General features: G+C 46.4%; 1 protein-coding gene across 3 annotated transcripts in view; it reads right to left on the bottom strand.

Annotated features, from left to right (window-relative positions):
• Positions 1–12470, bottom strand: part of LOC139269089 (M-phase phosphoprotein 9) — an 87658-nt gene that overhangs the window by 2101 nt on the left and 73087 nt on the right. For 2 of the 3 annotated variants that reach the window (XM_070888167.1, XM_070888166.1), the window contains exons 20-22: positions 11225–11328; positions 10866–11125; positions 3244–3312 (exon numbers count right to left, since the gene is read on the bottom strand). In XM_070888167.1, the coding sequence (XP_070744268.1) occupies positions 3244–3312; positions 10866–11125; positions 11225–11328 (433 nt within the window). The remainder of the gene's footprint in view (positions 1–3243; positions 3313–10865; positions 11126–11224; positions 11329–12470) is intronic. The other variant, XM_070888168.1, reaches the window with a different exon arrangement.

Raw genomic sequence — 12470 nt, forward strand, 5'->3', positions numbered from 1 at the left:
TTTTTCTAGGCCAGAAATGTGCCAGAAATATTTGGCCAAAGTTTCCCCGATCTGTAATTCAAATTTGGCGCCGCGCAGCGTGTCCAGTCACATCAGGGGGTAGAACCTGCTGTCTGCGCCGAAAAAACGATGCCGCACCTTCTGCGCATACGCGACAAAAAGTTACATTTTTGACATCGTTGCAATGGACGCGCATGTGTAGTACAGCTCCGCGTTGGCAATCAGCCATGTTTAAAGAGCCAGTTGTGTGTGTGAGAAGGACTGCTGTGTGAGAGCATTGGAAAATCAGAACTGCAGCAGTACAAGATGCAACGCGGTGCAAGGACCAAAAATTTCTTGTAGAATGAAGTGTTGGCACTAGTTACTGTGATTGAGAACAGATGGCAGGAGCTGAGGTCACATAAAAGTTCCACCCAAAAAAATGAAGAAACACTGGAACCAAGTTGCAGAAGATTACTGCGCAATGGTGACCAGCACGAGATCTGGAGGCCAGTGTAAAAAGAAATGGCAGGAACTTGGTCAAGTAGTTAGTGTAAGTAATATTTCCATTTATTCAATGCAATTGTAAATGTGACCAACTGTATATGTCCCACCCAGCAGAAAGACATCCTCTATAAAAAGTTATGTTTTCATCTTTGCAGAGGAAAGTGGCACACAACAAATGGGAAAGAACCCGAACAGGAGGAGGCCCGGCAAATCTGCACCCACTAACACCCTTAAAAGAGAGGGTCGCTGCTTTGATGGGTCCTGCCTAGAGAAAAGCAATCACCGCTGCACAAGCTGGGCCCACACTCGAGGGAGAGGGCAAGTCCTGCAAATTCCACAGTCTGGCTTTGCTAAATGTTAAGTTCTGCGCGGGCTAGCCCTGCTTCGGTTCCTGGGGATGTCTCCGTCAGCTAGCTTCGGTTGATGCAATATGCTATCATTCATCGTGGTCCTTCAAATCAGCCTGCTGCCTGGCCTGCACTGTGTGAGCCTACTCATGCCCCCCTGCCCCCTCCTCTGCTGCTAACCATTTGTCTGTTCTGTTATATTTTGAAGAACTTGAGGCCGACCCTGACGATGTAGAAGAAAATTCAGATGAGGACCAGCCTGAACAGGATAACATCTTCGAATCCAACCCTCCAGACCAAGGGGTGAGGGGGAGGGGATGGAGCTGGATGAAGCCCCCACTATTTTACTGACTTTGGAGGAGGTGCAGCTCATTGCGATGACAGCCATTTCCATGACTAGTGATTTGAGTGCTGGTGGGACATTCCATGATTTCCGAATGTCCGAGGTTGCGGGTCCCAGTGGTGTGGTGCAGCAGGGCATACCCAGGGCCCCACCTTCCGAGGCTGCGGGTCCCAGTGGTGGGGTGCAGCAGGGCACACCCAGGCCCCACCTTCCGAGGCTGCGGGTCCCAGTGGTGTGGTGCAGCAGGGTACACCCAGGGCCCCACCTTCCGAGGCTGCGGGTCCCAGTGGTGGGGTGCAGCAGGGCACACCCAGGGCCCCACCTTCCGAGGCTGCGGGTCCCAGTGGTGGGGTGTGAGCTACACCTGTGGGGAGGAGAGGAACGAGAGCTCTCCGGAGGTGCAGGATGTAACAGATATGTTTCAGATGATGGCAATGAGTGGGGAGAGCATTGACTTTACGCGATCACTCCTGGACACCATCAGTGGGGTGGGTGACGAGGTAGCGGGACTGTCGGGAGAAGAAACAGCAATCTCACGAGAAATGGGAACATGTCAGTGACCATGAGGGAGGGAGTGTCACAGGTAGATGATGCGCTGTAAGTGAACATCAAGGAGGGAATGTCAGAGATGGTGCAAATATTATCACTGCACATGAGGGAGGGAATGTCACAGGTCGTCGAAACAGTTTTGCTCAACATGAGGGAGGGAATGTTGCAGGTCATTGAGACACTGTCAGGGCGCATGAGGGACGACATGTTGGAGTTAGCTGGTGCAATAAGGGAACACGCAGACTCCGTGTCCATTGACAGAATCAACTGCCACTCCCACTCCAATCCCCACACCAGCTTCTGAAGAGCCCCAAGCCGGCCCCTCCACATTGCCTCCCCTCCCTCCTCCCCCAAACTCATTGCAGTCTTCAGAAGCCTTCCGATCGGCACGTCGCTCCCCGGGCTGTGTGGAAGCCTTCCGATCGGCACCTCCCGCTCTTTCCTCCCCCCTCCCCCACCCCCGTCCAACTCATTGTGGTCTTCAAAAGCCTTCTGATCGGGCTTAGTGCATAAGCCTTCCGATTGGTTGGCACCTCCCTCTCTCCTCACCCGCAACCCCCCCCCCCCCGGGGCTTGTTTTCCACCTGAGCCCCAAGCCCCTATGTCTGGGCGCGGGGCTGATTCTGCCGGCCAAAGTTACAACCCTTCAGCCCTTCGGTGGTGGCGTGTGAGTAAGAAAAAAAATGAAAACTTCTGCAATCTAAAAAACTTCCATTTACTACGTTGACAGTTTAAAAAAAGTTGAACTTTATTATTGATTTTTATCACTGTCCTAGGAGGAAAATGTTTTGGCCAAACTGCGACTAGCCACTCCCGAGAAACCTTCTGCTGAGTTAGCAGAAAGCAGCACACATTGACAAATCGGCGCTGAAAGATGCCAATTGTTTTTAATTGAAGAGTTTTGAGGGAGTCAAAAACACTTTAAAAATCAATAATAAAGTTCAACTTTTTTTTAAACCTGTCAACGTAGTAAATGGAAGTTTTTTTGATTTCAGAAGTTTTCATTTTTTTTCTTACTCACACGCCACCACCGAATGTCTTCAAGCAGGGCTGGAGGGTCGTAGCTTTGGCCGGCAGAATCGGCCCCGTCCCCGGACATAGGGGCTTGGGGCTCGGCTGGAAAAATCATAACTAACTCAGTTACGCCGGCGCAGATCGCAGGGGGAAACTTTGGAAAAAAATAAATACGCCAGAAAAAACAGCGTGTGCCAAAAAAACAGCGCAAATGACCTGCAAAATTGAGTCCCTTGTCTTAGTTTATATGAACTTTCAAAGTTATCAGTGATGAGGTTAATCTCGGTTCAGCTGTTTGACCATTGTACTTAAATTTGTTATGTTGTAACGTTGTTTACTTTATGTTGTGTGATGTAGTCTCCACCTTATGCATTTTTGCTAGCCTTCTGCCACCCACACCCCCACCTCTGAAATTCAAAAGAAAAAGATACTGTAAAAAAAACTTTCACTGAACTATAGCTACATTACAATAAAACACATTCTTCAAACCAGATTACATCATACCTTTTCAAGCCTTGCTTGCAGAGTCATCCGACCTGTAGAACCAGGAATGCGACTTAATGCAGCTTCAATCTGCAGTGAAAGATTAGACACTAAATTAAGCTACGTGTAAAAAAGATTATATTTGTGATTTCCAACATCCTTCGTCATCAGTTTTCTACACCACCATCTGTGCAGTTAGCTTATGGTAAAAATCTATTCATTCTCGCCATTCACCTGCACACCAGCGCAAACATGCCAGCTCAGGACTGCAGAAACTGCACAAAGCACTTTCAAAAACATTAATTACTCTTAAATTTAGAAAATTCTGCTTTATAAAGAAAATAAAGACACATAGGGGTCAAGTTTCGGGCCGCGCCTAGAACGGCGCAGCACGCGACCCACGCCTGATTTCCGCGCTCAAAACCGAGGCGAAAACTTACCTCGGTATTCTCCACTCTCTCAGGTCGATCCAGGCCCTCAGCGTGGCGCAGCACGAGCTTTGCGGGGCGGAGCCAGGTCCCTGCGCTAAAATCAGTGCCGGGACCTCTGCACATGCGCAACAGTGTGCACGCATGTACAGTAGCTCCAGGCGCCCGAAAATGTGTGGGAGGGGCCCGAAGCACTCCTCCCCTAGCCCTGGCTGAATGGGCTCACTGGGGCGCCGAAGATCATAAGAACATAAGAATTAGGAACAGGAGTAGGCATCTAGCCCCTCGAGCCTGCTCCGCCATTCAACAAGATCATGGCTGATCTGGCCGTGGACTCAGCTCCACTTACCCGCCCGCCCCCCGTAACCCTCAATTCCCTTATTGGTTAAAAATTTATCTATCTGTGATTTGAATACATTCAATGAGCTAGCCTCAACTGCTTCCTTGGGCAGAGAATTCCACAGATACACAACCCTCTGGGAGAAAAAATTCCTTCACATCTCGGTTTTAATTTGGCTCCCCCGTATTTTGAGGCTGTGCCCCCTAGTTCTCGTCTCCCCGACCAGTGGAAACAACCTCTCTGCCTCTATCTTGTCTATCCCTTTCATTATTTTAAATGTTTCTATAAGATCACCCCTCATCCTTCTGAACTCCAACGAGTAAAGACCCAGTCTACTCAATCTATCATCATAAGGTAACCCCCTCATCTCCGGAATCAGCCTAGTGAATCGTCTCTGTACCCCCTCCAAAGCTAGTATATCCTTCCTTAAGTAAGGTGACCAAAACTGCACGCAGTACTCCAGGCCTCACCAATATCCTGTACAGTTGCAGCAGAACTTCCCTGCTTTTGTACTCCATCCCTCTCACAATGAAGGCCAACATTCCATTCGCCTTCCTGATTACCTGCTGCACCTGCAAACTAACTTTTTGGGATTCATGCACAAGGACCCCCAGGTCCCTCTGCACCGCAGCATGTTGTAATTTCTCCCCATTCAAATAATATTCCCTTTTACTGGTTTTTTCCCCCCCCCCAAGGTGGATGACCTCACACTTTCCGACATTGTATTCCATCTGCCAAACCTTAACCCATTCGCTTAACCTATCCAAATCTCTTTGCAGCCTCTCTGTGTCCTCTACACAATCCGCTTTCCCACTAATCTTTGTGTCCTCTTCAAATTTTGTTACACTACACTCTGTCCCCTCTTCCAGGTCATCTATGTATATTGTAAACAGTTGTGGTCCCAGCACCGATCCCTGTGGCACACCACTAACCACCGATTTCCAACCCGAAAAGGACCCATTTATCCCGACTCTCTGCTTTCTGTTAGCCAGCCAATTCTCTTTCCATGCTAATACATTTCCTCTGACTCCGCGTACTTTTATCTTCTGCTGTAACCTTTTGTGTGGCACCTTATCGAATGCCTTTTGGAAATCTAAATACATCAGATCCATCGGTACACCTCGATCCACCATGCTCGTTATATCCTCAAAGAATTCCAGTAAATTAGTTAACATGATTTCCCCTTCATGAATCTATGTTGCGTCTGCTTGATTGCACTATTCCTATCTAGATGTCCCGCTATTTCTTCCTTAATGATAGCTTCAAGCATTTTCCCCACTACAGATGTTAAACTAACCGGCCTATAGTTCCCTGCCTTTTGTCTGCCCCCTTTTTTTAAGCAGAGGCGTTACATTAGCTGCTTTCCAATCCGCTGGTAGCCCCCCAGAGTCCAGAGAGTTTTGGTAGATTATAACGAATGCATCTGCTATAACTTCCACCATCTCTTTTAATACCCTGGAATGCATTTCATCAGGTCCAGGGGACTTGTCTACCTTGAGTCCCATTAGCCTGTCCAGCACTACCCCCCTAGTGATAGTAATTGTCTCAAGGTCCTCCCTTCCCACATTCCTGTGACCAGCAATTTTTGGCATGGTTTTTGTGTCCTCCACTGTGAAGACCGAAGCAAAATAATTGTTTAAGGTCTCAGCCATTTCCACATTTCCCATTATTAAATCCCCCTTCTCATCTTCTTAAGGGACCAACATTTACTTTCGTCACTCTTTTCCGTTTTATATATCTGTAAAAGCTTTTACTATCTGTTTTTATGTTTTGCGCAAGTTTATTTCGTAATCTATCTTTCCTTTCTTTATTGCTTTTTTAGTCATTCTTTGCTAATCTTCTAGTTTCCCACTAACCTTGGCCACCTTATACGCATTGGTTTTTAATTTGATACTCTCCCTTAGTTCCTTGGTTATCCAGGCTGGTTATCCCTTCTTTTACCGCCCTTCTTTTTCACTGGAATATATTTTTGTTGCGCACTATGAAAGAGCTCCTTAAAAGTCCTCCACTGTTCCTCAATTGTGCCACCATTTAGTCTGTGTTTCCAGTCTACTTTAGCCAACTCTGCCTTCATCCCACTGTAGTCCCCTTTGTTTAAGCATAGTACGCTCGTTTGAGACACTTCTTCCTCACCCTCAATCAGACTGCACCTTCCTCCTCCAGCTCTGGCTGTGGCTCTGGCTCCCCCCCGCCCCCCGGTTCAGCTGACACTCCCTCTGGCTCTCTCATGCCCCCACCACCCCCAACTCCCGTTCCGCTGTCTGCCGCTGCCCACCCCCCCCCCCAGCTCCCGCTCTGCTGCCATCCGCTCCCCCCCAAGCTCCCGCTCCGCTGCCTGCTGCCGCCGCCCCCAGCTCCCGCTCCGCTGCCATCCGCTCTCTCTCCCTCTTCCCCCCCCCCACCCCCAGGTCCGGTCCATTCCCTCTTCCTTCGGCGGGGCCCATCTGAAGTCTTTGGCCCAACTTCTTTTCGTCGGCCGGGCCCGTTCAGCCTCCCCCCTCTCCCTCCCTTTCTTCTCCCCCACCATCCCTCCCACTCCTCTCCCCCCTTCCTCTCCCTCTCCTCTCCTCTCCCCCCTTCCTCTCCCTCTCCTCCCCTCCCCTCCCCCCTCCCTCCTCTCCTCTCCCTCCCTGTCCCCTCTCTCCTCCTGCCCCCCTCCCTCTCTCCTCTTCCTCCCTCCCTCCCTCCCTCTCTCTCTCCTCTCCTCCTCTCTCTCTCCTCTCCTCCCCCCCCTCTCTCTCTCTCTCTCCTCTCCCCCCCTCCCCCCTCCCCTCCCTCCCTCTCCCCCCCATCTCCTCTCCCCCCCGTCTCTCCTCCCCTCCCCCCCCACCGTCTCCCCACCCCTCCCTCCCTCTCTCCCAACCCCTCCCTCCCTCTCTCCGCTTCCCCCCTCCTCCCCCCCTCTCCTCTGCCCCCCTCCCTCTCTCCTCTCCCCACTCCCTCTTTCTCTCTCCTCTCCCCCCTCCCTCTCGCTCCTCTCCCCCTCCCTCTTTCTCGCTCCTCTCTCCCCCTCCCTCTCGCTCCTCTCTTCCCCCCTCCCTCTCGCTCCTCTCTCCTCCCTCCCCCCTCCCTCTCGCTCCTCTCTCCTCCCTCCCCCCTCCCTCTCGCTCCTCTCTCCTCTCTCCCTCCCCCCCGTCCCTCCCTCTCCTCTCCTCCCTCCCTCTCTCCCACTCTCCGTTTCTCTCCTCTTCCCTCCCTCCTCCTTCCCTCTCTCTCCTCTCCCCTTTCCCCCCCTCCCCTTCTTGTCCTCTTCCCCCCCCCTCTCCTCTTCACCCCCCTCTCTCTCCTCTCCCCCTCTCCTCTCCTCTCCCCCACACCCCCTCCTCCTCTCCTCTCCCCCCCTCCCCCTCTTCTCTTCCCCTCCCCTCGCTGTCAGAAACACAGACACAGACAGACAGAGAGACACTGACCGGTGGTTATGCTCCACACGAGCCTCCTCCCATCGTTCTTCATCTCACCCTTTCAGCATATCCTTCTATTCCTTTCTCTCTCATGTACTTATCTAGCTTCCCCTTAAATGCATCTATGCTATTCACCTCAATCACTCCCTGTAGGAGAGGAGCGAGTTCCACATTCTCACCATTCTCTGGGTAAAGAAGTTTCTCTTGAATTCCCCATTGGATTTATTATATTTATGGCCCCAAGTTCTTGTCTCCCCCATCAAACCCTTTCATAATCTTAAAGACCTCTATCAGATCACCCCTCAGTCTTCTCTTTCCTAGAGAAAAGAGCCCCAGCCTGTTCAATCTGCTGATCGGTATAACCCCTCAGTTCTGATATCATTCTAGTAAATCATTTTTGCAGCTTATCCAGTGCCTCTACATCCTCTTTAATACAGAGACCAGAACTGTTCACAATACTCAATACTCCAAGTGTGATCTATCCACGGTTCTATACAAGTTCAGCACAAGTTCTCTGCTTTTCAATTCTATCCCTCTGGAAATGAACTCTCAGTGCTTTCTTTACATTTTTAAATATAAATGGCCTTATTAACCTGCATTGCTAATTTTAGTGTATCTGTACCTCCAGAACCCTCAGTTTCTCTACCCCATTTTGAAACATAGAGGAAGAAATTGGGGTCATTTACACCTCTCGTTAGCGCCCGTAGGGGTCACAAATGCCTTTGCAAATTTGGAGGGAGTTTCGTGGTGGCGCTACAGCTTTGCACCCTGATCTCCTGTGTGACGTCATTGCCATGCACATTGCCCCGTTAGCACTCCGAGACTTAACAGCGACAGCTTCAGGGCCACATACCCAAACAGGGCAGTACCGAATTTCTAGGCCTTATTTTCCAAGATGTATGTGGCCTCCTTATTCTTCCTACCAAAATGTACCACCTCACACTTATCGATATTGTCAATTACATGCCCATTCTGCAAGTTTATGTCTTCCTGTATTTTTCCACAGTCCTCTATATTAACTACAGTCACCCCCAATTTGGTGTCATCCGCAAATTTTGAAATTGTACTTCCGATTCCAGAGTCCATATCGTTTATGTAAATGGTGAACAGTGGTCCCAGCACCGATCCTTATGGAACACCACGTCCCACCTTTTGCCAATCCAAGTAACTATCTTTACCCCTACTCTCCGTTTTCTGTTTTGTAGCCAGCTTTCTATCTATTCTGCTACTTGTCCCCTGTCTCCACATGCTCTGACCTTAGTCATGAGTCTATGCAGTACCTTGTCGAAGGCCTTTTGGAAATCCAAATAGATTACGTCTACTACATTACCCATATCTACACTTTCTGTCACATCTTCAACAAATTCAATATGGTTGGTCAAGCACGACCTTCCCTTTTGGAATCTGTGCTGATGACTATTATATTTTCTGGTTTCTAGATGTTTTTCTATTACATCTTTGAGTAATGATTTCATTATCTCTCTCACCACCAACGTTAAGCTAATTGATCTATCGTTTCCCTGGCTTTGTTCTCTCGCTTTCTGAATATAGGAATCACATATGTTGTCCGCCAGTCCTCTGGCACTATTCCCTTTTCTGATGAATTTTTATATAAAAAAAAAATAGTGCCTCTGCTATCTCTTCACTAACTTATTTTAATATGCACAGATGCAATCCATCTGGGTTTTATCCTCTCTCAGTTTGTGAATGATCTCCCTCTTTCTATCTTAAATGTCTTTATATCCTTTTTGATCTTCTCTTCTAATGTCATGTCGACCAGGTTAGTCTCGCTAGTAAATACTGAGGCAAAATAATTATTTAATATTTCTGTCATTTTGCTGTCATTACCTGGGAGTTTATCTTGTGTATCCCTTAGTGTACTATCCTGATCCTGATTTTCTTTTGTTACTATGTTGTGATCATTATTGCCTAGATGTTCCCCTTGACTTACTTCTCTTATCTGTTCTGGTTCAGTTTCCATTACTAGATCCAGCAATGCTCCCTCTCGTTAGGATTTTTACATACTGGATAAGAAACGAGTCCTGCACACATTGTAAAAACTCCATTCCCTGTACCCTTTTTGCTATCTCTTCTTGCCAGTTAATTTGGGGTAGTTAAAATCTCCCATGATTATTATTCTATGTCCTTTATTCATGTCACATATTTGTTTACATATTTCTTCCTCCACCTCCTTTCCACTATTAGGTGGTTTGTAGTATTTAACGTGTTCGATCCCTTATCTTTTATTTGACTCCATATGGAATCTGTTTCTAACCTTCTGTTAGTTATGTTAGCAAAAGCTGGTAGTGGAGCAATGAAACTCTCATGATCTGGACTGGATTGCACACTCCTTTAATCTCTCTGAAGGCGGACTGACTTAACACTAGGCGAGGCCTCGTTTGGCTCGGTTGATAAGTTGCTTTATTCTAGTCAACAAAACATATAGAACACAGAGTATGATAAAAAAATCACTTGGTACAATCAGTTAAACTTCTGTTTGCGTAACAAAAATAAAGAACATGCCTACGAAGGGGATAGATTCGCTCCACTATCTGTCCTGCAGCAGTGTGTGGTGATTTTTAAAGAGTCTCTCTTCAAAGACTAGCAGAGATCAAAAAAATGTTGTCAACGCCAAGGTGGATGTCTCCTGAATGACTAAACATTGATAACAAAACGGTCATTATTTGGGAACTTTTCCATTCCCCATTTAAATCATCTCTCGACTGCCACTGGATTCAAACCTCATTATGGAGCAGCTAACCACATCGGGTAAGCTCATCTTCAAAACCCATTTTAAGACAGTTCCTGTCTGGGTAAAAATTGAATCCCAAACCATGGCAGTGGGCACGCCATAATTCATATTAGACTTGTAGTTTATTTCATCACAACATCCATTATTAAACTGCAAAGGAATTCTGACTCACAGTGATCAGGAATCCCTTTAATAGATTAATTTGGCTTTGCAGTCCATTTAATAAAATAGTCCTTCTGCCCCATCAACATTTCTGCTGAGCTTAATAAACGCAAAAGAGCGATCAATCAAACCCTTTCCAGTGTAGGCTGGCAATCCCTGTTCAGCAAAAAAAACCTCATTTATCTAATGCACGCTGTCGTGAAATACAGCTTCTGTAAGTTATTAGGGATGAGCAATAAATGCTGGCCTTGCCAGGGACACCAACATCCCAGGAACTAATAAAAAAAGGTGCTGCAGTTTCCACTGTCCATATATACTGGATAGCGACACAGATCTTTTTTGGTCTGGCTCTAAAGGACACAATTGTAAAATTTACTGCATGTAAAATAATGCAACAAATTTTATGTGCACATTACCTGATACAGTGCTGATATATGGCCAATTTCAGAAGGGTTTCACCAAGTCTAAAAACTTTAATACAAGATGTAATTACTAATAAACAAAGATTTTAATGAAAATGCTCCTAATTTATGGGCATGAATTGTAATTTGCTTCATTACCTGTTGCTTTTCTTGTGTAAGAGCATCGAAAAGTTTCTCAGTTTCTCCTAATGCTTCCATTCTTGCTTTGTATGTCAGCTCCGTTTCATAGGGTGTTTGTAGCATGGGAATTTGCTTCTCTTTCTGAAGAAAAGTGGTGGTCTTGTCTTCCCAAGCAGGCCGACTAGTAACACATCCCAGCTTCACTGCGTTTAGTACAGAATCTGAACGCGAATCAAGTTGAAACTTGTCATCAGTACAATACCTTGAATTTTGCCTTGCTGCAAAAAAAATTCATGCATTTTTTAAATGAACAATCTCTACTTTTAACTTACTAATTCGCAAAGACTTTCAAAGAATTTTATATTATATATATTTACCTTCTGTATTTTCCAGTGGAAAGAACTGAAGTCTCTTTCTTGGACTTGAATTGCGAGAAAGAACTGAACTTGGAAGCTCCACTTCATCCAAGTTCACATCAAACCTAAAGATAAGATGATTCAGTAAAAAGGAAGATTCCACACAGAAAACATAATTCTCTGAATTTAAAAAAAACTCTGCACAGAGCACTAGTTAAGTCAGCATTACAGAAATTTAAGACAACCCCAGGCCATTTCAATGCCTTCACTGTAGCAGTCCATGTACCACTTATCCAGGCCCAATCAACGTGCTGATACAACACTAACCAACCTTGCAATCCTGATTGTTGGGCTAGGTTAGGAAAATGTCTAATGTTTTATTTGGCATTTCCTCTGCCGATTCAAACAGTGAAGTTTGGTACCAGGATATGTCATGTGCATGTAGCTGCTTCTCAGGTTTTCTGCAGGTCACATGTACTTTCATGGCATCTACGAAACAACATAAAATATACATTGCTCCAAAATTTGCGGTCGGAGGCTTCCCACAGGCAGGAATTTACCTGGTGGTCTGGGAGATTCGGCGACTTGCACTCCTGGGCCTCAAGGCATAGGCCTGTGTAGAGGCCCACGTATCCCAGGAGTGCAGGCAGTTCGCAAGTGCCCCTGGGATCACGTGTGCTTGCCCAATCAATAAAAGAAGAAAATCTTCATTCATACTTTTGGGGAGTTCCATTTGTACGGAACTCCTATAAGTATGAATGGAGATCACATAAAAATGAAATATTTTTTTTTAAATTAGATATTTAAAATTAATAAAAATACCATTTAATTAAATATTTTTAAACAAAAATTAAATGTTTTGAAAAAAAGTATGTTTTAACGGGGTTTAAAAATAAACTTACTTTATTGGACAGGGTTTTTAAATGTATAACTGAGTGATAACATTTTATTTTTCTATTTTTTTTAAAACTCTTACGCTGGTAAAAGCAGGCCTTACACTTGACAGATCGCAAGTTCTGGGTTTCAGCGCACACGCAGTGCATGCTGAAACCCGGAGCTTGCGGTGGCCCGACGGGCTGTGCACACCTCGTGTGGGCCGCAAATTCAGCCCCAATATTAACCATCTTTATTCTGCATTCTTTGTTCTTTAAGCAATATCCTAATGGGTCCAACCGAGTGCTCTGCACAGTTTTTGACCATCTAGGAGTATATTCAGCCTTATGCAATGACACAGCTTGAGACTGGAGCATCGACACATGACCAAGCT

This window comes from Pristiophorus japonicus, chromosome 8, assembly GCF_044704955.1.
Source record: "Pristiophorus japonicus isolate sPriJap1 chromosome 8, sPriJap1.hap1, whole genome shotgun sequence".
Classification (NCBI taxonomy): Eukaryota; Metazoa; Chordata; class Chondrichthyes; family Pristiophoridae; genus Pristiophorus; species Pristiophorus japonicus.